Raw genomic sequence first — 26,960 nt, forward strand, 5'->3', positions numbered from 1 at the left:
TAAATTACAGTTGATTTCCTCATCTTGTTTTGGTGCCATATTTAAATAGCTGCACTGGTGACGGTATATTGTATTGATCCATAATCTGCTCTTACTTGCTTTATTGTGCATTGGAGTAACTCCACTGCCTTTAAATCTACAACGTTTTTATGGCATCTGTTTATGCCAATTTTCACCAATGTAATAAGAGCAGACGTTTTTCAGAACGTTTGACTTTTTTAAAAAAATAATTTCGATAAGTATGAATTCTACAGAGCAACCGTATGGTCATTTTTGGCCTCAGATCTGGTAATTATCCTTATTTGAATATCCATTTGTCTGATTTGTGCAAATAATTGTCATTCTCATTCTTGGAAAAGTGGATCTTAATGTCAAGAAGGAGTAAATATATCAGTTTTATTCTTCAGAACTTATAAATAATAAAAAGGGAGTAAAAGTTGAATGCTATTTAAACTGCACAAGACGAACACTGTTTAAAAAGTCGACATTTTTAACACACGGTTATAAAATTTAGTCTGGAATTTGCAGTATTTCCAACCTATAGAAAATGACATAAATGGTGGAGTGAATATGCCCTTGCAGATTATGTACGACGGTGCTAAAGACCCTGCTTTGAAGTCTATATGCTGAGAGATGCCATCTAATAAAATTCATTTTCTGATGTTCCTTGCCAAATCTTAAATGCTACTGACATTATTGTTCAACCAAAACATAAGATAAGTTTCAGATAGATTGAATATATTAATTTGTACAAATTCTCCTCTCCTTTTTTATTTCCTTCATGTTTACATGCATTTCTGAACCCAGGACTTCGGGAATGCTGCATCAGTCAAGGAGGACTTCTTATGGTCTCCTAGTTTATTTTAATTGATCACGTTCCCAGCATAGCTTATTTCTTTTGCTGTCGCATAAAGCACATTAATTTGTGGCATTATTTTATCACTAGGAAGAACTCAGTATAAATAAAAGCTTAGGTCAAGGCTCCATCCCAACGAGAGCACCAGGAGTTTTTGAAAAGCAAGAACATTCCCACTGTGCCTCCCAACAGTCAGAAGGCAACATGCTGTCCTCTCCCCTAGCTGTCAGCTCTCCTTCCATCCTTCTGCCTCTTACAGAATTATGAATATATCAGTAGCTGCCGCTGGTGAAAAACAAAATAGATACCTCTGTGTTGCCCGATAAGATTCACCATAACAGGGGCTGCTTCACTGAAACCCCCAGTTCTTGATGTCAGGTGGGTGAGATAAGATGATCAGCTTCACTGGGAAAAAAAACCACAAAAACTTTTTGGCCCTTGTTGCTACCAAGTAGAGCGCAGAGTTGGAAAATCTAAAAGTTTTAAAGCCAGAAGGCCAATGAAGGGAAATAAATTTTTCTTTTTTAAATCTCATGAGTTCAAGGTGTCAGATTTAGGCCTTTTTGATACTTGCAGCTGGCACTCACATCATCAAAAAAAAAGAGAACTAAATAAGTTCTCACAAGATGGCCACAAGTGGCCACCCAGTCTTCTGTCACACGCAGGACTAGCTAAAGACCTTCACCTAGGACAGAGATTTTAAAACTTCCTGGGCAATCTAATCTAATGTTTTATCTAATCTAATCTAATCTAATCTAATCTAATCTAATCTAATTATTTCTCTAACCTAATGTTTAATCTAATCGAATGTTTTATTATCCTTAACATTAGTAATGTCCCTAAGAATTGTCAATGCTGGTTGCCAGCGGTGTCACCACTTGTTTTGTTTGGGAGATATATTTTGAGGTTTGCTTAAAATTCTTAGATTTTATCACCTGAAAGCTTATGTGCTTTGAGATGAGCTTGCAAAGATGTACACAAAGACTAGACACCAAATAAAATAACACCAATTTATTCTCAAAACCTAAACCACTTGCTGTTTGTTGCCTGACTCCCAAGGTCGCAGCACTGAGCAGTGGCAGCAGTAGGGGTCCTGTGACCCAGAGCTGCATCCTCCAGCTTGTAAACCAGAGAACTGGCCGCCTTCAGACCCTGGGAGAATGCCCAGCTTGAACTCTTTGGTTTTGTTAGCTACAAAAATAAATTTCCGTCATCAAAACATTGAAAATCCTGCAACAATTACTCCTTCTTAGAGATTCTTGTTGCCAGCTTCCACTTAACTCTGTAGTGGCTTACACCAGATCACTCACTGCACAGGTTCCATGTTTAGTTCAAGTGTCCTCTGTGGGACCAGATAATTAAATGAAAATGTGATTATTTATGTGAATGGAAAAAAAGATCTTGTATATTTGGTTGTTTGGGGTTTTTTTTGGAGTTAATGAAAGGCTCAGTTTATTCCACTACTGAAGAATTTTGGGGTTTTGTTTTTAGTTTTTTAGGGTTTTTTAAATTCTGTCTGAGACTCATTTGGTAAATTAACAATATCTCTTTTTTTATGGCTGTCTGTCCAGCATCGTTTCTAAGAATTTAGTTGAAGTGTTTAAAAGAATGAAATAAAGATGGAAGGAAAAAACTGTTTTGTAATGGTGCTGGGAAGCAGGGTGATAAGCTTGTTTATGTTGTTAACCCATACCAAGGTTGACCATGTACAATTCTGACTGGCGAGGTTGCCAGGAGCCAGCAACATGTGTCTATCCTATTTTCTTCTGCTCATCTGACGATATATTTGGATCAGGGGACACGAATGTATGCACTTAAGGCAAAACTCCGACAGATGTGTGAGCAGAAGTCTCAATATGTGCAATGGTCATGGAAAATAAGAAGCTGCTGTGGCCAAGTACAGGACCAACATCTTGCTTAGACCCTTGGTACCGTATGACTCTTCTATAGGTGTCTCCCATTCCACACACTCATCACCCCACTTTGCAGCATGAAAAAAGAGAATAGAATCTTCATGGTTGGAAAGGACCTTTGAGATCATCGAGTCCAACCAAACAACCTACAATCTCTGCCACTAAAGCATGCAAGAAGTTAAGAGTAAAGCAGAGAAGAGCTATGAAATATACACCTTGACTTTTTTTCAGCATTAGTTTTCTGTTTCCCATAGTTCCAACGCGGAAAACAAATAAAAATTCAGAGCTCATCCTCCTCAGTAGCATCACTGTAAATCAGAGTGAGGAGATACTGTAGCTGGGGTAGCTGATTTTGGAACTACCACTCTACATTAAGTATATAATACATAAATGCCTGTTGATAGTGTGTGATGCTTGGAAAAAGTAGGGACAGGTCTTGTGTCCCAGTAGGGTACAGTGGATTCCCTAAATGAGGGATTAACCTTCATTTAATGTTTATCAGAACCAATTGACTCCCAGTGCCAACCCGGTTGATTTAAAGAGTGCTTTTAGAACTTGGCTGAAGAATGGAAAAATGTGTAGGTGGCACCAGTGGAGTCACCTGAATGTTCCAGTCTCTCAAATTTAGAGCAGCAGCAAAACCAGTCCCAAGATGCTCTCAGAAGGTCAGAATGGTAAATCGGATCAGGTCGTCTGCTAAGGGTGGAGAGCAGGTTCACACACTACATGCCAGCTGTTGGTCTCACTTTGCAGAGGTGAATTCACTGTGGGGTTAAATTGGATTATTGATTATGTTGACCTAACACCAATGCAAATAGCTAATACTTGAAACACTTACTTACGCCAAAGTGCTTTTGCAATAGGTTTTACTGAAGAAAATAGGCCTGCTTACCCCCCTTGCCCCCAATTATATTGTGTTAATCTGAAAAAAACCCCTCAATATAAAGTTTTAAAAAGGTATCTACTTAGAGAATGAGCTTCAGTTTATTTTGTGTGACTTCCTGCAACATTATCTGTATGTGTTCGAGAGGCTGTAGAGTCAGACCCAAAATTAGGAAATGATAAAGCTAGGAATAAATACTGACGTTGAACCAGTGCCTCAGGTGCTGTAGACTAGTATAATCTTACAAAAACCAGCAGAGCTGTAGAGCGCTACACTACATGAGGATCTGATTTAAATTTAGCTGGATATGAAACAAAAAAATAACCACATTTCTACGTGCCCGCATATTGTTAATAGTGCTAAATAGATCTGGGCGACATTTGTTGTTTTTTCTTTGCAAGAGTTCAGGCTTTGAATCATTGCAGTTTGAAATCATAAACTGGGTAGCTAAGTTTTTTTTGTGCTGAATTTCCTGGCTATAACAAACCCGAAACAAAGGAAACATAATGATTTTCCCTCCAGAGATTCACATTTAGCTAAAATCAAAATCTTTTGCTATAGTCATTATTAGGTGCTGATGAGCATTTCAAACTGTGGTGTTTTCCTGCCAGACCCTAAAAGTGTAATAGTGCTGAATCCATGCAATTTACATGTAATTTAGTAAACTCCATTCTCAAGTGGTACTTGAGGACAGCTTTGATGACTATGGGTTGGCTGCCGGCTAAACTGCACAGTCTTAGAAGAGCAGGAAGATCCTTTTCATTGATTACCATTTATCTTAGCTGGAGAATATACGCGTAGATGTCTGACAGATGGGGAGTGTATCTGGGTATTTATTTCCAATCTTTATTTACCAATGTTAAATTTTGGAACAATTATTGTAAGCCTCTAGCTTTTGGGTTTCTAACGTTATGAATGTAAACTGATGAGACACGTGTTGTCTTTTCTAGAAAAAATAAAATCATTTTTTGGGGGGAGTCTCCAGAAAATTACACAGAACGAACCGATGTGCATTGCATATGTAATGTCTTGTAATTATATCTTGTCAAAAGCCCAACTTTTTTCTCCTTTATTCTTTAGAAATATGGTAATTGTCCCTTTTCCCTTGTAGTTAATTATAAATTTCAGGAAGAATTAAGTCTGTTAAATCTCTTCTTCCCCCTCTTCCCCCTCCCTTGGTCTCTATGGCAGCAGCAGGAATAGAAGGGAATTACTTTGATCTTCATTTCTGAGTGACATTTCGTTTCTTCCGAGCATTGACCTTGTTTAGCGCAACTGAAATTTTCAATAGATTTCATTAGATTATAATGTGCTGATCTTAGGGAGATGTCTTTATTGAGATTAGTTTTAACTATGAAAGGAGAAGGGTGATTTGTTTCATAAATCTATGAACAGCTCTATAAACTGAGAAAAGAAAATGTTCAATTAACTGCTCGGGCAGATACAGTTAGGGCTTAATAGTACTGCACAGCAGTGGAGAGCTGCGGATGTCAGGAAAGGTGGAAGATACTGAGCAAGAGAAAGAAAACACGAGAGCCTGATCCTGGCTCAATTAATGACAGTGACGCTTAATGATAGCAGACCCGTACATCCTTAGCAGGTCCCTTCTCTAATATTCAGAGGGCCTGGGTGAAGGCGGGAAGATAATTTCCTAAGTGCCAAGGTGAGCTGCATTTTCATGCGTTTCACATAGCTGGAGCTGACCGAATGGATTCTTTGCAATGTCCGAGAGGCCACTAAAAGCAGAAAAGATGGGTATCCTGGCATGCATCCTCAACATAAATATGCATTTCTTTCGTGTTTTAATCTGTTTGCTACCGCCATGCAAATTTCCTTCTGTCTCCCTTCACCTGATGCAAGACTGCTGAAAAATGAGAGAACGTGTGCAGTCAAGGAGAAGGGAATGGTTATTTATGAGCGAATGATTAGGTCAGGGGTACGGCCTAGTAAATCATCGTATTTTACCTGGTCTGAGACCTCTAGTTGAGATGTACAATTTTCATTTCTCCAGAGAATCATCTGCATCAGAGAAGATAACTTGTAAGGATGTGTAGGAGTAGATAAATATGTTCCACTGGATTTGACTTCAGTCAACTCTTTTGCTACTGGAGACCTTGCTCAATGATTTGTATATAGTTTGCAAGTCATATTCTTGGCCATTCTAGTGGACACAAACGTAATCTCACCTGTAATTGCTTTTGATTCTGGTGACCCGTATCTTCTCTGAGAAGATCTTAAAGAGTGCTGCAGTTCAGTGAGCACTGAAATAAATAAATATATTCCTAGATATCCTCTCTCTATTTTGTCACATATTCCTGCAGAGCTAAGATCGGGCTGTGGCCACACTCGCATTAGGCAGTATTTGGCCATCAGAATTTGGTATTGATTATATCTCTCCCTGCCTATGAGAAGGTGGCAATAAGCTATATGTACTTGCTCTTAAAGTCCTCCAAACACCCTTAGCAGTCACTATGGTTGGTCGCCCAACACAAAAGAGGAATTCTTCCTCGAAACCATACCCAGACCTTGCTGATGTGCAGCTGCATGTCTGTCTCCCGAACCTCTCTTGTGCAGTGCCACAAAGCTCTCATCTTCTGATTCACTACTCAATACGCCAGATTTCCCCCGGCAATGTTGCAGTGGGCACTGCTGCTACCACTCTGCATTAAATTAATCTATCTGCAGATACATTACCCCAATGTTTCCAGCCAGTGCTGATAGCAGTCAGTTACTTCAACACCTGACTGAGAAAAGCACGTAGGAAAGAAGCTTGCTTAAGGGTTGCAGGCTAGGAAAGTAGATGTTGGGCACAGAGACCGTGAAGGGTTTGCAGCCTTGGTTTTGTCTTCTGCTTTCTGTCTCCTGGTTACCTATGGGGTCTGCATTTCTGGATGCCTGAAGAACCTGTTGGTTTGGGAATTACATGTAGCAGTGCCTCCAGAAAAGGAATCGCACTGTCTCTATCTGACTAGAGGTTAGCATCTCTATCTGACTTTGTCATCGCTTCGTTGCTTCCTGACTCTGTTATTGCTATGCGATTTATCAAGGATTTAAAGCATCAACCCAGAAAAAGAAGCTGTGATTGATGCTGAATTCAGCAATGAGAATGGATTTCTTCTTTTGTGTCCCGAGGTCTCTTTACGCAAAAATTACACAAGCTGAAGATCTTATTGCATATTTCGAAGGCTCTGATTGCATGAAGCTGTGATAAAGCCTACGCCTGGATAACTGTGTCTATCACTACGTTGGAGCTGTCTCAAGGGTGAAGCTTAGCGCAGGAGGCTGGGTATCCTCAAAGAAAGGGAGTAAAACAAGACTGTGGAAATCACTCATTCATAAGCTATGGAGAAACAGCCTCTGTTTCCATTTCAGATGGAGAACTCTTTTATTGGAACATATTCTCCCAAACAGCAAGGCGAGACATATGCTTTTTGCATACAAGTATTAGTAAACATGAAAAGCAAACTACAGGTAATTCTGTCCTCCCTTGAAGGCCATCTGAAGAAAAATTATTTCAAATGATGGATTTTCATCACTTTTCAGATTTTTAACTTTCCAGTAGGGATGGACCAAGGTGTTTAGTCCTTATGCTCACCAAACTCCTAAATTGGTGAAAATGTTAGCAGCAATAATCAAATGGAATTAATTCCTTCTACAGTCTGCAAATAATTCCCAACATGTTTATTCCTATGCTTACTTGTGTTTCCTATGCTTGCAGAACACTTTATGAAGTGTTGACCTTTGGTTAATATTTTTTCATTGGTACCTCTATGTGTGACACGTTGGAGCTTTTTGCTGATTTAAAAAAAAAATAAAAAAAATTGAGCACTTTTGTGAAGAAAAACATTACTGGCAGCTGATATTTCTACCTTATTTCTTAGAACTATATCAACTAGGTGAGGGTGTAAGCTATGAAAGGCATGAAAAACATTGTTTTTTACACAACAATACAAAAAGTAGTGATCATTCAAATAAAAAGTCAGCTGTAATTTATAAAAAAAACAAAACCAAAGCAATCCCAAACCCCCAAAAGCTGTAGGAGGAAAGCATTCAGTCCTAGCCCTTGAGCTACATGCATTTCTCAGGCGATTCCAGTGCAATGACGTGTTATCAGCACAGTAATTCAAATATCCAGCTGTGAAAGGCCACACTCTGCAGGTCACCCTACATCCCAGATGCACGATCAGCCCATCCCTTGTGCTCAGCAATTGGGATCTCTGGAGAGCTGTTGCCTAGGAGCGATTCCCAGCTACCTCCGTCTTTCTGGCCTTTGAATATGCAGCTTGTGTCGTGTGATTCTGGGCCCTGGGGCAATTTTGGTATGAATCTCAAAGTCAGGAATACTTGCAGAGTATTAGCCCTTCCTGCTGTGAGACCTGGAGCTTTTATTTTGCAGATGTGTCATCTATAAGAATGTGAGGAGTCTTTTTGAGGAGTCTGCTGGCAAACATGTTATACGCGGTTACCTAAATTTGTGAGATCAGGCTTTTCAATCAGAAAAATGTTTCCTGTCCAAAGCAAATTATTAATTTTCTTGCCTTTATCTTGGCTTGGATTAAAGACTGAAGACTTACAACTGTGTTAAAGAAAGGAAAAAATAGTTACCTATATTTCATGCAGTGTTTTGATCAAAATTCATGTAAAGTTTTATTATTTTGATAGGATTACATAGTTTGCTGTTGCATTCATTCCTTCCTTACAGGAGATAACACACACCCACAGGATATTGCTGACATGATAGCAGTGACTTTTTCAAATCCATTTAAACAATACTTTCTAAACTTTCATCTAAAGGTACAATGCTTTTTGCTTGCTAGCCGTTTTTTTGAATATTCCTTAAAGTTGTCAAAGTGAAAACATAAAAGATAGCCAGTTTTGAAGGTTTGGGGAATATAAAGCTGAAACTAATATGCACATTTTCTCTTTTTTTCTTTTCTTTCTTATAAAAGTATTTACTGTTGCAGTGCTTTACAAATATTTACTTTTTGGAGATAAAGAACAAGACACTAATATTGCCTTGTTAGTTAATATTTGTAAATCAGACTCAATATTGAAAATCATGTGAAGCCTAATCTTTAGTGTTTGCAGGGGATGCTCTCCTTTGCTCTCAGCATGGGGAAAAGTTTGTTGTAGTTGCTTGTGATATATCTGGCTTAAATGAAAATAAAAGGAAGAAAGCTTTTTTTTTACGCATTATTTCCAGCTTCAGGAACACACATGATTCCAAGAGTCCTCCAATTCAAGGAGCTAAATAATAGTTTGACTCTTCTGTGAAATGCTGAGAGTAATGGTGGCAGACACCAGAATTTATTCTGAAATTTTCTTCAGGGACTCTGACCCAATCTGCTGTGCAATTTGTTCTGATGGGCTCCAAACCTTTGCTAAAATGTAATTGAATCACTGCAAATGCAAGGGAAATTACAGGAAGATCAGCCCGAAGGCTTGATGGTTGCATCTTGCACTGCCATGTGGAACATTAGACGTTAAATTGATCCCTCGCTCTTTTGGTTCTGCAAAGTTTCAGGGAACTGCAGGGGTCTTGGGTACTTGCTCCATGTCCTCCAGGGGCCAATCTGGGGAGCAAGCAGAGCGTTATGCTCAGCAAGAAAACACACCCTAAAAATTTGGGACAGACTTACTTCTCCTGGAAAAAAAAAAAAAAAACCATGGGGCTGTTCAAGCTGCAGCTATCAAAGAGGATGTAATGGAAATGGCTTGTCATAAAATGGGGAGAAAAAAGCCAATCTCTACCTACTCCCTAAACTCTGCTGTTGTTCTCTGAATGCTCCAGTGTGGAGGAAAGCCAGGTGGCACAAGCTTGGGGTTCAGAGTGGATATGTTCACCCACGTAACTGAGAACTCCAAAGCAAAATTAATGGTTTACTGCTGAGGCCTTCTTGGTCCTGCGAACAGTGGATTATTTTCCCTACATGACAGTGGAAAATGACTTTGTGAGGTGTAATGCGTACTAGCAAACTCCTAGATGCTCCATCTGGAATGGAGTCCATTGCGCCTAGAGATTGCAGCACGTACTGTGTTGTGTATAATGCCATTTTCACTTATTTGCAGCAGAGCCATGGCAGATGCCCATCCCACAAAAGCTCAGTCGAAACACCTGCCTGGATACCCATTCAGCACTCTACCGTAAGTTTGAGCCTTTTAATACAAAGATTTGAGAGACTGAGTGGTAAGTCTCTGTGTTTGGAGCAGCCCCGTCGGGTAAAATTTCCATATTCAGTGCATTTGAGAATGAACAGAAGAGAGTCCTAAGGCCAGACCAAGCTCCTTGGGAAGCCTGAGCTGTTGAAACGTTGGGTAGTGGCTTGGCAGGGCTTCTCCAGAAGTTCACCCTCTTCGGGAATTTAATTGATTCCACATGGAGCAATGAGGAGCAAGCATGGTGTGATTGGTGGTGGTGTCCATCTCAGAGGAGTGTGAAGTTCCTGTTGATTGCTATAACTCTGTGCTCCAGCTGAGCGTGATGACTGGCAGCCTGCTAGTTTTGCCTGGTCATGGGCAGAGCTTGTGGGAATTCATTCATAAGCTCCTGCGGGGTCTGCCAGAAACAGCTGACATGTAAATCACCAGGCTGTCCCCAGACCCAGGTGGTGACACAAGGAAGGGGAGGTGCATCTTTTTTTTTTTCCACATTCTCATGGAAGAAAGAAAGACTGATGTTGCAAGTGTTTTACGGACTAATAAGTGGGAAAATTTGCCCAGTGTAACAGCAACTTTTGGGATGATGGGCAGTGAGCGAACTTTAGTTGCTGGATTTATAGGAAATGACCTTTGTAAATGCTTTCCTCCTCCTGCCAATTAGATGACTTCAGTGAGATTTGCTTTTAACTATCAAAGACACAGTAATATTTGAAGAGAAAAAAGAAACTGCGGTCAAGTTGACACTGCATTGATTTGTATCTTGTCTGAACATACATTGTAGACAGAGTCAAATCCTTGGATGCTGGAAGTTAGAGGGCTGACTAACAGAGCTATGATGATTTATCTCAGTTGAGGACTTGGCAGGATTTAGTTGACATTTTCTTTGGCTCTGCACCACGGCATGATGTTGGTCCACAGCTATCAACTTGTCACCTTTTATGAGTAGATGAATGAGAGACAAATTCAAGTTTTCACTCTCCCTCAGTCTCTTGCTGATCTGGTGATTGTAAACCCTGTGGTTTTGGTTGTTCTTATAATATGTTAAACTTAATGATATCATTGTTGATCTGTATTGAAACAGATGCGCTTAAAAGTACCGATTGAACAGTTAAGCAGTTTTTTACCAGATGAGGATCTAGCCCAGTAACTAATTAGTAACTCTTCTTATTTTTAGTTTCTATTCTCAAAGGCTTTGGATTGACTTTGTTGTGTGGTCTTGTTGTTTTTTGTTTCTATTAAGAGGGTCGCGGCATAAAGCACAAGTATGGCAGTGAGGTGCTTTGAGAAATGGTGATGGTACTGGGCGTTTGTAGTAAGTCAGGAGCAGTTGCGCTCCGTGTTTTCCACTAGCACCAAGACCTGACTTTTCAGATAGTGGCTTTAAACACCTTGGGTATTTTTAAGGATATTTCTTTCTTAAACCATCAAAAATAAAAGCATTCAGCTTCAATATTCTTTTCTTGTCTCTTGTTACACCAGATACGTGTGCATGCATAGGTAATATCTATAGACCTGCTATATTGCAAATTTCTGTACTGTTACAAAAAATGATAAACTGAGGATTGAGCTTTGTTGTCATTGTTAGCACTAAAAGTGGTCTGAGATTTGAATAACTCCAAGAAGTGTTATTTTTAAACTATTAAAGTGGAAACTGAGACCAACGCTATTTGATATCTTAATCAACAACATAGACAGTGGGGTTGAGTGCACCTTCAGCAAATTTGCAGATGACATCAAGCGGAGTGATGTAGTTGATACACTAGAGGGATGGAATGCCACCCAGAGACACCTTAAGAGGCTTGAGGAGTGAGCCCATGCGAGGCTCATGAGGGTCAACAAGGCCAAGTGCAGGGTCCTGCACCTGAGTCAGGGCAACCCCCGATATCAATACAGGCTGGGGGATGAAGGGATTGAGAGCAGCCCTGCTGAGAAGGACTTGTGAGTCCTGGTGGATGAAAAGCTGGACATGAGCTGGCAATGTGCACTCACAGCCCAGAGGGCCAGGCACATCCTGGGCTGCATCCGTAGCAATGTGGCCAGCAGGTTGAGGGAGGTGATTCTGACCCTCTGCTCCTTTCTGGTGAGACCCCACCTGGAGTAGTGCGTCCAGCTCTGGAACCCTCAGCACAGGGAAGACATGGACCTGTTGGACTAGGTCCAGAGGAGGCCACAAAGATGATGAGAGGGCTGGAGCACCTCTGCTGTGAGGACAAACTGAGAGAGTTGGGGTTGTTCAGTTTGGAGAAGAGGAGGCTCCAGGGAGACCTTATGGCAGTTTTTGAATATATAAAGGGGGCTTATAAGAAAGATGGAAACTTTTTAGCAAGACCTGTAGTGACAGGAAGAGGGGCAACTGAAAGAGGGTAGGTTTAGATTGGACATAAAGAAGAAATATTTTATGATGAGGATGGTGAGACACTGGCCCAAGTTGCCCAGAGAAGTTGTGGATGCCCCATCCCTGGAACTGTTCAAGGTCAGGTTGGATGGGGCTTTGAGCAACCTGATCTAGTGAAAGATGTCCCTGCCCACGGCAGAGGGAGGTTGGACTAGGTGATCTTTAAAGGTTCCTTCCAACCCAAACCATTCTATGAGTCTACAAAAAACCCCTCAACCTACCATTAGAATACAGTTCAAGCATTCACTTAGTTGCTATTTTTTATAATGTAGAGTACAACATGTGGTCCTTGAGATAATTGCCTACTTGGAGCTTGCTTCCACCTGTATTTTGCTTGATTCTAAGAGTTGAATGGAGTGATGGAGCTGAGCACTACTCCACAAATAAGTTGTAATTCCCAAGTACCTCCTGCTTCTTTTTTATCAAATAATTTTCTATGCAGCCCAACAGTTTTCTGCCTACCTGATCTGTATCTGTGTCAGTATTTGTATCTGTATCTGTATCTGTATCTGTATCTGTATCTGTATCTGTATCTGTCAGATATTTATAAACATTTTTTACAATACTTCAGTAGATTTCTTTTCTTGGGAGACTAATGCAGACAGTTAGGGAAAGTTAAATCCAACAGAAATGAACTTCTAGGCGGTCAGTGGTTTTCACCCTCTGATTTCAAAAGTATTTTTTAACTGCCTTGCTTTTATCTGTGAAAAATCAGTGTGTTGATAGAAAACTGATTGACGAAATGAAAATTCCCAGTGACGCTTCAAAGCATATTACCTGCTATGGAAGGCTTGAAAGATTGAAAAAAAAAAAAAAGCAGAGATCTGGCCAGTTGTGAGAGCTCCATTAGATGACCATAATTTGGGTTTGGATGCCTCTCAAGAGCGGTATATGGAATGGTGTCAAATAATGAAGGGAAAACAAACTGGTAGAAACGGTATCCTCTTTCGTCAATTTTGCTGGTTGTGTCGCTCAGGATGGCATGAGTCTGGGCAAGGTTCTTCTCTCCTTTTTCAGCTGTTTTTAAAAAAAGCACTGTGTCCTCTCATGGGAGCGCCTTTCCCATCTAATGCAAGAACCAGGAGATCTGGGAGCCTTGCTGTTGCGTAATAGTCTGACTTCTGTAGTCCCTAATTTGCCATCCTTTTTGAATTTACTGATGATTCTTGCAATTAAGATTCTCAGTTCTGTTTGGCAACTCACCGTCTGCAAAAGAGGGCATCAGTGAACACTGCCTTTCTGTGCCTTCACAATGTCCTTAATTAGATTCATTTTAAGTCTGAGAGTTTTAATCAAGGGAATTACCTAAGGGTGGCTTTGTCTGCACTTGCACTTTCAGTCATGTCTTCCGAAGGATTTGTAGTGTTTGATTATAAAATACTCCAAAAGGAGTTCACTGCGCTGCTCTTTAGCATACTAAACCTTCCAGTCGCTGGGGTTGCTTGCGAGCTAGATCCATTATGCAAAGATAATGAAGTATCACAGGCTGCCCCCGTGTCGCAAAAACATTTGGGGTTGTCTTTTCTTCCGTCCCTGATGACAGCTTTTCTTGACTTCAGCATTCAGCGCAAACATTCACCTTATCTCACCCTGCGGCGTGAATATGATCCCTCTGCTTTTCCCTGCTGCACTCTCAGCCGAGCTCCTTGGTCCTGGTCCCCTTCCACTGAGATATTCCCTTTTGGGGAGTCATCTGCCACTGTGAAGCAGCAGGAGAGAGGGGTAAAGGGTGTGTGGGCACAAAAAGCAACGGATTTGGTGCATGCCCTAAGCAGAGCCTCATTAAGCATCAGCTGTCGCCTCAATGTGAAGAAGGTGATGGTGGACTTAAGGGTTGGGGAACCCGATCGAGGGTCCTGACAGGGGAGGTGCAGCAGCCGTGCGTGCTGCCATAGCTCACGGGCCGCAGCTTTACAGAGGGGCTACATTCTCTGGAAATTTATTGCGAGCGTTGGCTGCCAGCCTGCTCGCAGCTGAGCCCTTAGTCTTGGTGCCCCTTGGTTGACCTTTATCCATAGCACAAGGAACCGTTTTGAACCCTGCATGCATGTGCAGGATATTATTGCGCTATTTACGTGGGATAGGTCAGTGCATGGAGGATAAAGTTACTCTGGCTTTCTCTTTTTCCCAGTTTATTGGGACCACTGGAGGGACAGGGATGCACTAATGCCCTGCACAATATCTGAATTTAGCCTGATTGGGGAGTTAGCCTGGAAATATTCCTAGTTCGACCCAATCAAGGTTTTTGTATTCAGACTCACTTCGCAGGAGTTGTTTTAAAGAAATTCATACTTTTGGAAGATGCCTGTGTGTTAGTTCCGGTGGTTGTGCTCTGTGTAAAGAATGTCCTGACGCAATATCGTACAATGGAGCCAAGCAGAAACATGTTGAAACATGCAAATTCTGCTTTGTTTTAAGGCTGTGAGTCTGGAAGAATAGTTTCTGAAATCAGTCTTGCTCCCTTTAAACACAAAACAAATAAATGGCTCTGTTTGGCTAGACTCGGCTCTCCCGGGACTTCGCGTTGTGCCTCGTAACGATGTCCCTTCCTCTCCTGTGTAGATGTGCTCTATAAAATAAATAAATAGCTCCGCACTCCAGAAAGTGCCTTTTGCAGGGGCTCGCTCCCTCTCTAAGCTTTAAGTCTTTTTCTCTTAAAACCCTGTTGGCTAATAAATTCCACAGACAATCCGGGTGGTGGGAAATACTTTTTTTTTTTTTTTTTTTTGTGGCTAATGTGAAATATTTGAAAACTGGGCTATTAATACAATGCTCTGTTCTTTTTATCTTTCACCTTGGCGCTGATGGTAATGGAAAATTTTGAGCTCAGCTTTATTTTTAAAGGAGGTACTAAAGTAATGCCATGCGTGTTTCTGCTGGGTCACTGTATTCCTGCAGATCTTCTTCATTCCAAAGTCTCCTGTACCCCTCCTGGCCCAGTGCTCAAGGCAGTTTACCGTCCACCTCTTTACCGTTTAAAAAGGCTGTCTGTACCCTGCGCTGCTGAGTCTGTCACCAATTGCCAGCTACGAAACCGCTTTTTAAAATAGCCACTTAAATCCCTCTTCCCCTCGGATAACTCCCTGATGCTTCCTTCTTATTCGCACCACCCCTCCCCAGCCTTCCCTGGGGAAAAGCCTGCTGTTCCCGTTGCTGTTGGCTGCAGCTCGAGGTGCTGAAGAGCTGCGACATCTCCCCTGTAATCTGATTTACGGATTCAGTGGGGAAAGTTCCAGCGACACTAAGGTAGTGTTGAATTAGCAGCAAACCACAGCATATCCCAGCAGGGCAGCAAATGCTTCATGCTTGGGTAGACAGAGGCAGACGCTAGCGGAGTATGTGTTAACAGAAAGGCTCAGGAGCAAATTCTGGGAGAAATAGGGCAAAAGAAGCCATTTACTCCTCTATTACATTGAAGAATAGGGAAGAAAGGGGAGAGATTTTTTAAAATGTTAATAGGCCCTTGACAATGAAGTAGATATACTTAATTTATGACATACGTGGTCCTTCCTCCCATTGCAGTTCCATGTGATCCCAGTGAAACAAGGGAAGGGTTTCACAGTTGCGAAACAAGCTCAGAAACCCTTAAGGTAAGGTGATAACTCGTTAAAAAAAATAGTATGATAAACATAAAGCTGTACAAAACCATTATCTGCAGACTGACCCACGTAGCTGCTTGACATCATCATCAGGAAACATTCTGCATTAGTCGCTTACAATGAGTAATCTCATTAAGCACACGTTATATAGGATATTTGCGGTCTTTATTGCTTTACTTGTTTTGTGGAAAGCTCCAGGATGTTTCTACAGTGTTCCCAGGCACAGAAGTGCAGCAGTGCATAACTAGAACAAAATGTTTATAACTTGGTTATAGAAATTTTCTTTAAGCTGAAACTTGACATTGATCTTTATGGTAGCAATTACTTAAAGGTAAACTTTTACAGAAAAACAAATATTGCTTTAACTGCTTAAAATCATTGCAACTCATGAGGTTTATGAGCAAAAAAAATTAAACAAAGCTTAATATTCTTCCGCACACTATCTTAAAATTCTGCTTTAAATCGTGATTTATCCAGGCAACATTTTGACATTGTCAGCGAAGTTTAAAAACAATGTGCACATCCAAGTTCTACAGTAGTTATTATTTATTATTCCCAGAGGAAAAGCACTATTGGAGTATAATTTTTTCGATAACATATTGGTTCGATAACATATTGCTCTCTATAATATATAACATGCTTGAGGGTTATATCCCAGAGGTGTTGCTACTCTAAATCTGTGCTTTCCTGACATGGGAAATTCCATGCTAAGGTCAAACACGATCAGTTCAAACCTTCTGAGTCTATGGTGATATCCACTCTTTATTTACACCCTGCAATAACCAGCAAATATGATTAATATGACTGCTTAAGAGTATTTCCAGTCCCCCGTAATGTGAACTAAATTGTTTTCATTATTTTTCTCTTAGATGTGCTGCAGCATAAGAGGGGGCAGCGATTTAATTTTTTTAGGAAATTGAACACGTTCATCATATCAATCAAAAATGGGTATGTGCATGTAACCAACAGGTTACGCGGGGCTGGAGTGCAAGAGTAAGACTGTGACTCACGGTTCAGTAACTCACGCCACGGCGATATCTGGAAACTGCATGTTAGAAAGGAGCCCCGTTGTGCCTGGCACTGTAAAAAGGTATAGAAGAAACTTGTGGCTGAAGCAGTTGTGGAAGACAAAGGGTGGGAACTATGCCTTGTTGGGCAGTATTTGGTGGAGATGCTGAAAGTGAAATTCATCTGTCCAGGTTTATGTCGCTGGAGAGGTATAAACACTTTTGCGGTGCAGTTCACCTTTAGACTGGTCTTTAAAGTATGGATTGGGTTATTGAAGAGCGTGTTTCTTGTGATTAATGACAAAGGAGACCTAGACAACTCGCGCTCGCACAGGTGTCTGAAGCGAAGATGTATCCCGCGCCGGGGGATTTTCTCAGTGTTGCACAAGTCTGTGGCAGAAGTGGTGACCTGCATCAGAGAATTAGCTACGAGGCTTTCCTTCTAGGCTCCCCCAAACAAGCAGTTTATTATGGCTGTCCTTTTATAGATCGATGGAGCCACCAGTGACTGCAAAATGCAAATGAATACAGGATTGGATCTGGGCACAGCCCAAGCCGTGGAGGTGTTACAGCGTTTCACATAACGTTATCTTATACCAACCACCTTTTTCCTTAATACCTTGCAAAAAAATCTATTTAACCATAATAAACCATATGTTTTAGTGGCATTTTCATTTGTACTTTTAGATTGCAAGTCCTGTTATTTGTTCAGGACATACATACTGTATAATGTCATTTACACTTACAGGGCTATAGAAACCTAAAAGTCTGTCTTTATCACATAAATGGCTGTGAACAGCCGTCTTGGCAAATGTGTTCTCCAAAGGTTTATTCCTGAAAAGTTCTGAATGTCTCCTGTGAAGTGCTTAGGGGACCTCCTTTCGACCCTGTTGGTATCACTGATATACCACTATAAATGAACACGGGAATCCTACCCTTGGACTGGGACAGCCTATATGTCAGGGAGGTGTTGCACAGGCATTTATGAAGAAATGAATATAAAAAGCATATTCAAAGGCTGATGGAAATTACTGTTCCCTGAAGAATATTGACATCTCTGCTGTTTGGCTGTTTGGGGCTTTTTTTTTTTTCTTCGATTTGGGAACAGTCATGCAAATTAGGTTTTGTTTGCTTTGTTTGTTCGTTTTGTGTGCTCTAAGGAAGCAAGAAATATAAATGGGAAAGTGCCTGTAAACCATATAATTAATAAACTGTTTTGTGTCACCAGAAGACTATGAATTATAGGTCTAAATACCCTGTGTTTTCAGGGATTTGAAAACTAGGGCTTCAATTGTCCATGCAAGCAGACCCGAGTTGGATCATCCCTGCCTGGGATTTGGGCCTTGCCAAGAGCCAAAGGTGCTCAGTGCTGTTGTTGATGGCTCTTGCAGTCTGAATGGAGCTTGTGTACGCATCTCTACAGGTCAGTGAACCTGTGAGAGTTTTTCTAGGTGGTCATCTGCCTTTTTTGCATTGTGTCACCATCTTACGTTGTCACAAGGGTAAATATTCCTTTGAAGTGTTTAGCACTTAATTATGGATTCAGACGCATCCTATCGGTCATTCCAACGGTACCTATTCATCGAACCCACAGTAGGCCCATCTCTTCTCTCTTACCTTGGATTCTTCACTGTATTTCTTTAGTGTCTGAGCATCTCAGGGTAATAATTTGTTGCCACAAGACCCTCATGAAGAAGTTAGGAAAAGCTGTCATCCCATTTTACAAACAAGGGGGAGAAGCAGAACACAACTACATCGTGTAGAGATACACCGAGCATGTCAGTTCTGCAGCTAGTGCTGCACCCAGGGTAATTAACCCAATTAACCCATGATACAGCTAATAGTCCACGCATGATACCACGTCTTTATATCTTACTGTGCCGTGCAACTGGTCAGCTCTTGAAGCAACCTTGGGGCTCTGTAACAAAGGAGTGGATGACAGAACGGGACGTTATTCTTTTGTGGACAGGGAAGGGACATTTTTACAAATATTCACCATCATAGGTAATGGAGTAACTTCAGGAGAGGGCTTTGATATGTTATTTTGGGTACCTGGGCCACCTCTTTGCTCGGTTATTTACCTTCAGTTTGTGAGCTGTGCTCTAGCTGTAGAGCAAAAGGATAACCAAAGTGTGTAGGAGCCGTCAGATCCGCAATCTGCTCTGCCATCGCCGTCTTTGCTGCAAGCTGAGTTTCAAGGGCAGCTACATTTAGAGGCTACGCATCCTGTATTCCTCTGAATTGTTTATAATGTATGGCGGAAACGTCTAAAATAGGATGCTGTATAATTAAAGAAAAAGCCAAAACACAGAAAGGCTGAAGCTTTTCCTCCCACAAATACATACTATGTATATGTATTTTTTACACAAACACTTCAGTATCTCCTTCTTTGTGCTTCTGGTACCAGCTCCTGAGCTTACCCGGCTTGTACTGATCTCTGCTGCACGAATAACTCTCTGGCCCTGTCTCCAGCTCATCTAAACCTGTTGGTGTTCAGCTCCCATCCTTTCTTGCGGTGCCACCTGCCTCTCAGTCTGACTGCTGTGGTACTCGCTTTGCTGTCACCACTCTGAGATTTTCTGAGGGAAGGCTTGGTCTTGAATTATTTTGGTGATGGAAGGAGGGGTAACAGTGCTCTTCCTTATTTTGGTGCTCTCTTTTCACCCACAGAATAGCTCTCGCATTTTCTTCTTCCCTGCTGTGTCCTTGCTTCTGAGGTACTTAGAGAGGGATATTCCTATTTGGATAAACATTTACTATTTTTGGAATAGGTAATGACAAAATAAAAAAACAGTCATGAGTGAAGAGCTGTGATTTCTAACACCGGATAGACACGTAGAAATCTTTAAATGTCATGACAGTAGCAGAATAGCAATACTGGATGGAAGGACAGGGAATAAACCTGGGGAGATGGAATCCAGTCATTTGTTGTTACAGGAAACACTGTCTTGTAAAACCTCACTTAAGAATTTGGAGAAGATTCACTGTAACATGCTGCCTCTAACCTCCACTGTGATCCTGTGTTGGTCTCTGCTACTGCGTAAGTGTGATAAGATAAAGCACGAAACACAAAAAGTCACTATTTAAAGATTAGTGCCAGTAAAAAAGGCAGGTGAATCACTCACCTGAGAATTTGCAGTCTACCTGCATTTGCCCTTTTACTGTAAAACAGAATCACACGTCCTCATCTGTTGCATCTCTGCACGGTGGAGCCTTTGATTCGAAGGTCGGTCCAGGCCTGCCCACTAACAAGCCAATTTATGTCACATCTGGCATTAGCAGGCTGAGTCTCTTTAGATGGTTCATAAAACTTTAGACCGGCCATAGCAGATAGAACAAAAGTCCCAACGGACCTTTGTAGCTCCGCAGCTGATAGAATTCCATGGCTGATGCTTAGAGATAAAGCGTGGTAAGATGTCAAATACGGAGTGATATTTCCCATGGAATATCTTTCCTGCTTCCGGCAATCAGGGGTTTAGAGGCTTCTTAAGTTTGAGGTTACGTATGGGCAGTTAGTTTTGATAGACCGGAACTCATTAAAATAAGAATTAGATAAGTGGAACAAAATTCTGCTGTCAGGTATGGTAAAGTAAATGTGGATTTGCACCAGTGTAAGAGGACAGGGTTTGGTTGTTCATTCTTTCTCTTGCTAGTAAAAGTGATTAAGCCTTGAAAGTTTGAATCCTCTCCTGAATTACTGTGGGGTTTTTTTTAACAAAGAACTGGTTTGCTAATAAAATCTTGGCATTTACTTTATCAACTCTTAACTGTAGTAAAGAAGTTTTTACTTATCAGGTATATGCTTATCAGTTTTCTAGTGTATATAGGCTTATTCTATTTGAATAGAATCTGCTCAGCTATGCATTTTCTCCCCCTTTAGATATGTTCATGAAGAGTGCTTTTGGAGATTTAAGGGGTGATTTAAACAATTATTTTTTCGTCTATCTTTCATGAAATCCAAATTGCCACTAACTTTCTGCAGCATCGGTTCTATAGAAACTCAGCATCCTCTACAATAAAAAATGTCTTTGAGCCAATCTTTCCATTTTTCTCATTTGTTTTCTGTTGCTTTTTTTCATATTATTTGTTACATTGTGGCTGATAAGAAGTTGTGGAGGTCTCGTAAAGTTATTCACGGTATTTCTTTTCCAATTAAAAGTAGGTCCTTGTGTAAAACCTTCTTTTGTTTCAGTGAAATCAATGACAAAATTGATTTTGAAATGCATGTATTAGGGTCTCCTCAGTTTATCACCTCTGAAAATGAAAAAATTTGAATTAGGTTTATGGATTCATAGCATTCACAGTAGTAGTTTGCGTGTTTATTGGGTTCTTGGATGTGCTTAACTGCTGTTAAGCAGTAAACTCCCAGAAAAGGGAGCTTATTAAACGGTCTGTTTGCTAAACCAAGCTTGACATCTTTATTCATTCACATCTGATTATTTTACTACCTCCAAATGGTATTTTGGACATGGAGGTTGGATACTATTTTTTATTTTGACTTTGTTTGGCAGTGATAATCTATAGAACCACTACAGCGTTGTGGGAGAGAGAGTTGCTTTGTTTTGTGTTGTGGCTCACAGGTAATTAACAGAATTGCCAGCTAATTTCTGAGTCCTTATTACTGGTGAATTTACATAAAATGCACAGCATCACGGCTGATCTGAGGCAGAATGGGACCGGGATAAAGGATCTATGAGCTCTTCCAAAAGAATTTCCGAGTTCTGGCTTGGTCCCAATGCAGCCTAAGGAAAATCACCCTGCCTGTCCCTCGGTTTCACCGAGCTAATTGTACAAATTCTTGCTGCTTTCCTAAATTTCGTTGAAGTCTGTTGTGTACAGTACTGCATAACAGTGTGATATTATTTCAGATTCCACATTTAATTTTCCTGGGTCAGCATTAGAACCTTTTTGTCTTGAAACTGAGGACGAAAGGAAAACATATTGAAAAACATGTATTTTATTGTATTACAGAGCACCTGACATTTCTTTTTTTAATTTTTTTTTTTTTAATTTTTTTTATTTTGGGCAAGACAGGAGGTGGGGAAAAAAGCTTGTTATTTTGGGGGTTCAGTATTTTTTGGGTGCAAAACTAAAACATCGGCATAATAGCATATTTTATAATCTAATTTTAAAAAAGAGGATGTTTCAGGAGCTTATGCATCATAAATAGCTATCAATATTCAAGGTGGTTTAAAATTCTTTGTTTTAAAATAAAGTGGCTCAAAAGCATAGAAAGGTAGACGTTCGTTGTTTTTTTAACAGATGTTCCATAGCCTTTTATTTAGTCTTTTATTCAGTTGCTTACTACTGCAATTTTTATATCTTTGTTCTTATTTTTTCTGTTTATTCATCACTGACTAAAGATACTGTCACACCTGCAGAAGCCTCAAATTTGTCTTCCTTTCTAAACAGGAGGCAGAAGACCCCAACAGTCATGAAGTCGAAAAGGCTGGCTACTAGCACATAGCGACTTATTCTTGCGGCTATCCTCTAAGCAGGATGAGCTACCATGAACCACCCTCTCTAACTGCCAGGGATGCATCACAGGATTACAAAGCCCAGGATCCACATAAGCAATTTGGTGGCTGAAATGCGGCTTTGACAAAATTTCAGTTTCCAAGTCCAAGCAGGCAATTCATAAAGCTCACGCCCGCTCCCATCCCTCCCTTCCTCCCTGCTTAGATGCCTCCAAGGTTTCAGGTACCAGGGTTTTCAGAAGTAATTTCCCATCCTTTGTGCCGAAGCTTCTTTCATTCCTCCACTGTACTGGCCACCTTCCACAGGTGGGATAGAGATGTCCTCTCTCTGAGCCTTGTCTGTTGCTGCTGGCCATAGCACTCTCCAGGGAGGTGGAAATGTGGATTTGACCTCCAGAGTGAAGCTCGTGCTGAACTTCCATTTGCAAAAATGCCATTATACTAAGAGCATCTCATCCTCCATCCATCTTTTGAGGGTAAAGAGTGAAGCAATCTTCTCTACCCAAAGGAGTAATTTAGGCATATACATGGGGTTGAGGGCTTTAGGTGATGTGTCCGAATCTCTTTTAGGTGCACAGGTCAGGCAGGTACCTGCAGTAGGAGACAGGGAATTTCAGAAATAGCCTCTTATCTCCTTTCTTACTGGCATTACTCTCTGCTTCTAGCCAACATGCTGCTTTTTCTGCATTTTATTATTAGTCGTTTTCATGAACTGCATTGCAGGAACCTAAAGACCAGATCAGGAAACTCTTAGCGTCGCCACGCTTTATGGATCTGTGACTAATTCCATAGTGCTTTTCTCAAAGTGTGGCAGAAATGTCGATGACAATATGCAGTGTCACCTTACAGGCACCAGAAGCCCCCTAAAGTAGTGACTTTATTCAGAATGGAGCCCAGGGCGATGCTGGAAAGTAGATCAGTGATTCCACAGAAAATTGCTTAGATTTTTAATTAAGTCCAGAGCAGTGTATCACATCAACATGGCAGGACATCTGCAAGCAAATAGTGTGTCTTGATAGCTGGAGAAGTGTTGTGGGATTATTTTTTTTTATTTTGTTTTTGGAAAAAAGTAATAAAATGGTAGGTAGAGGTAATGCTTATGGACTTCAGTTGCCATTTTTTTTCTGGAATGTTTTTGCTAGGCTTTCTTTTGAGATACATTACATAGAAAAATACAGAATGAACTCCACCTGCAACTACAAACTGGGCGAGCAGCAAGAAGCTGAGTTGCGACAGAGACTAATGGCTATCAGTCCAGTGCAAAGACCTTTGCCTAAGTCTTTGCAGGTGGACATTTCTATGCTAATTTGTGGAAGGGAAGAGTCGGGAACTACATTAGTTAAATTGCATTTCTTAGTCAAATCAATGCAGAATAGTTAGAAAAAAATAGTTTTTTTAAAATACTTTGGGGGGCTCGGCAAACTCTTAACATGGAATTTAACTGAACTCTAACTCAGTTACTTTCTACTTGCTAAGTGTAATAGCATGCATTGGCAAAAAAAAGTCTGTCTTATACTGACTGTTCATCTCTTCATTTGACAGATTAGCTGTGAGAAAAGATTTAGGTGTCACTGTGAGTAGCTCATGAATTAGACTTCAATTCCTTATAAATTAATAGAATAAATACCTGGAGACTAAATCAGTAAAATCCAGAGGGTAATAGAAGTTTGCGTAAACAAGCAGCATGATTTTTATAGAGAACAAATCATGCAAGGCACACTTAATTGCTTGTTTTGATAGAATTACTAAATTATTAGCTGCTGCTTATATTTTTTAGAGATAGACTTTCAAAGACATCAAGAGCAGTTAAGCGCCCAGCTCCTGCTGATTTTAAGAGCTTGCTACATTATCTCCTGAAGTTTTAAAGAAAAGTTCATGTTAATTGGCTTGGAGTTTAGTCTTGCTACATGACGTTTTAGACCCCCAGGAGTAACTGTGCCCAGACAGATATATTCTGAGTTGCAGAGGGATGCTGGCACTGCTTCCAGGACCAATGTTATATGCAGACTTACTTTATATTTTCATTAATGATTGTGAAGTTAGGCTTAAAGCAGCATGCCAATGAAATGAAAAGGCCAAAAATTTAGTAAGCCATGAGCATTTGAGTAACTTGGTGTAGTAGAAGGTGTCCCTGCCCATGGCAGAGGGGTTGGAACTAGATTACCTTTAAGGACTGTTCCAACCCGAACCATTCTATGATTCTTTAATAGGATACTGTAAAACAAATAGTCCCTCCAATATACCTCATAATCCTCCTGCAAAAAAAAAACCCAACAAAAAACCAAAAACACAACAAAAGAAAACCAACCCAAAAACCAAAGTAGAATTTTTAATGAGAATAACAGGTCTTAAAGACTTTTTATTGGAAATTCCAGATACAACCTGGAGAAGAAAGAGGGCTTTGATGACTCTTTGACAAACAGTCGTGCTTTGAAAATGTTACATTATGCTGAGTGCTTTTGTGAATTCTTTTGTGAATTCTTTCTGGTTATTCTGTGGACTGAAGCAAATTTAGGGATCACTAACGCAGGTAGATCAAAGAAAGAATAGAGTAGCACTCACGTCTAATAACACACCCTTCTAAAAGAGATCTTTTCTACTGGGAGATTGAAGAGAAGACAGTAATTTGGACAAATAAATGCAAATCAGTTAGCTCGTTTCACCTGTCAGAACTCCTTGGAACTAAATATGGACACTTTTTCTGCCATTGTATAACTGGAAGCTCTCCAAAGGTGGCACGCGTTGAATCTGCTCCACTGGAGAAAAGCTGAATCACAGTGGATATTTTTAAGAGGAATCTGAAAGGAAAGGAGATAGTGCAGATAAAGGAAATGGCAGGAAGCGAATTTGGCTGAAGCTGACAATATCTAAGTCAAAACAGATGTCCTCAGACAGCCAGTGGTCAAGGCTGAAAAGAGACAGGAGGTGGTTCTGGGATGTTCTGTGGGGGAGGAGGAAGTGTAGGACGTGGGCCATAGTATTGAACTGGGACCAATTTATCAGATATACTTGAAGGGGCAACATAGGGAATGGGGTGGAGAAAATAGGAAACCCTTGAATGATGAGGGTAAGAGGAAAATGGCTACTGAATGGGTGACTAGTGATGAAACTTGTATGCAAGTGTGTCAAGAATTGGGTTTTACTGCCAGACCACTATCCAGGTGTTAAAGGAAAGAAGAGAGGTGTTTGTAAGCACCATGGCAAACTCAGCAGCTCTCTAGGACCTAATTAAAACAAACGAACAAACAAACAAACAAAAACGCCATGCCAAAATATTTAGGCTGTGACTCCTATAGGGTCTACTTTTGATAGTATTAAAATGGATGAAATCATAAACTTAATGGAGTCAGCGTGACTTGAGATCAGCGTGGACAGGAAAGACACCACAACTTAAAATGGTTTAATAAGAAAGAAAATAAAAGAGGATGAAACACTTTTAAGAGTGAACTTTTGTAAAGTCAGACATTGAGTTAGATGTCTTATTCTCTATGCTTCTAGTCAAGGGAAAGTTAAACAGAGCCTACGGAGGGGGAAAAAGCAACGTAAAGTTTTGTGTTATAGGATCATTTGAGTCAAAATAAATTAATCTTCTCTATCAATATCATATTTTTACAGAGCTGTTTGAAGATGATTGATAACTGATGTTATCAGTTGCCAGTCATTGAGACAATAGATGTAAATCTAAGTCATCCATCAAAATCTGTATCAGCTTGAAAAGTGGCCTGAAAAGATAAATTGCAAGTAAATATTTTCACCCTGCGTGTGTAACAAATAAAGAAAAAGAATAAAAATACAGGACATAAAACAGGGTTTCTTGCAAATTAAAAAATAAACTTGTGTGAAACTATTTATTGAATAGTCATTGTTCATTTAAAGCCCATTGTTGTATACCTATGGTCAGGTTTGTATTACTACGTTTCTTACTTTGTATTGATCAACACTTAATTTCATCGTGGATAGAATTTAATGCCTTTTTAGTTGCCTTAGTATGTCTGAGGCATCCATGCATGAGGGTTCACGGGAGACGATACGTAACTCTTTTCTAAGGAGGCAGTTTGGGGTGAGGAAGGGTACCCGAAAGCATGGAAAATGACACAAGACACGTGTTATTAAGCGAGTGAATCCCACCCTTTATTGACAGCAAGTAGTACAGAATTCAGCCTCACAAGGTCCTTGTGTAGCTTTACACAGTTGAATTTCATTTTTGCTACTGTGGGTAGCTCAATATCCCCATCAGACATTGTCAGCTCTCTGTTATCCTCTTTTTCAGGTGATTTATGAGTATTTTGAATTACATAGGCGCCAGTAGAGATTCTTAACAGACTTCATTGAAAGCTTCCTTCTACAATGAAAAAATGTCTTTTATTCCTGGCCTTCATTTTCAGTTCTTGTTAAGCTGTTAATTCATTGGAGGACCTGTCCTCTCAACTCCTGAGAGCATAATTTCTTTAAAAGACTTTGGTAAAGGATCATATGAAATATTTTGGAAATCCAAGCAGAATAACCAGCCTCATCTGTATGATTGTGATCTCCTCTGAAAAAAGAGACTGCAAAAGTCTGTGAAAAATGTCTTCCATAAGTTAACCCTGGCTTGAGTTGTCTCTGTTTTGCCGCATCTTTGTACTCCATCTACTAATTTATTCTTTTATATAGTTTCTACCATTTTTTCCA

The 26,960-nt window shown here is 40.3% G+C and overlaps 1 protein-coding gene across 26 annotated transcripts in view; it reads left to right on the top strand.

Moving 5' to 3' along the window:
• Nucleotides 1–26,960, top strand: part of DLG2 (discs large MAGUK scaffold protein 2) — a 1,061,709-nt gene that overhangs the window by 167,764 nt on the left and 866,985 nt on the right. For 19 of the 26 annotated variants that reach the window (XM_074572424.1, XM_074572415.1, XM_074572416.1 and 16 more), the window contains one exon: nt 9,722–9,796. The exons of the other annotated variants lie outside the window; for them this stretch is intronic. In XM_074572424.1, coding sequence (XP_074428525.1) covers nt 9,722–9,796 — 75 coding nt within the window. The remainder of the gene's footprint in view (nt 1–9,721; nt 9,797–26,960) is intronic. 26 annotated transcript variants of the gene reach the window in all.

The sequence above is a fragment of the Larus michahellis genome, chromosome 1, assembly GCF_964199755.1.
Source record: "Larus michahellis chromosome 1, bLarMic1.1, whole genome shotgun sequence".
NCBI classification, from domain to species: domain Eukaryota; kingdom Metazoa; phylum Chordata; class Aves; order Charadriiformes; family Laridae; genus Larus; species Larus michahellis.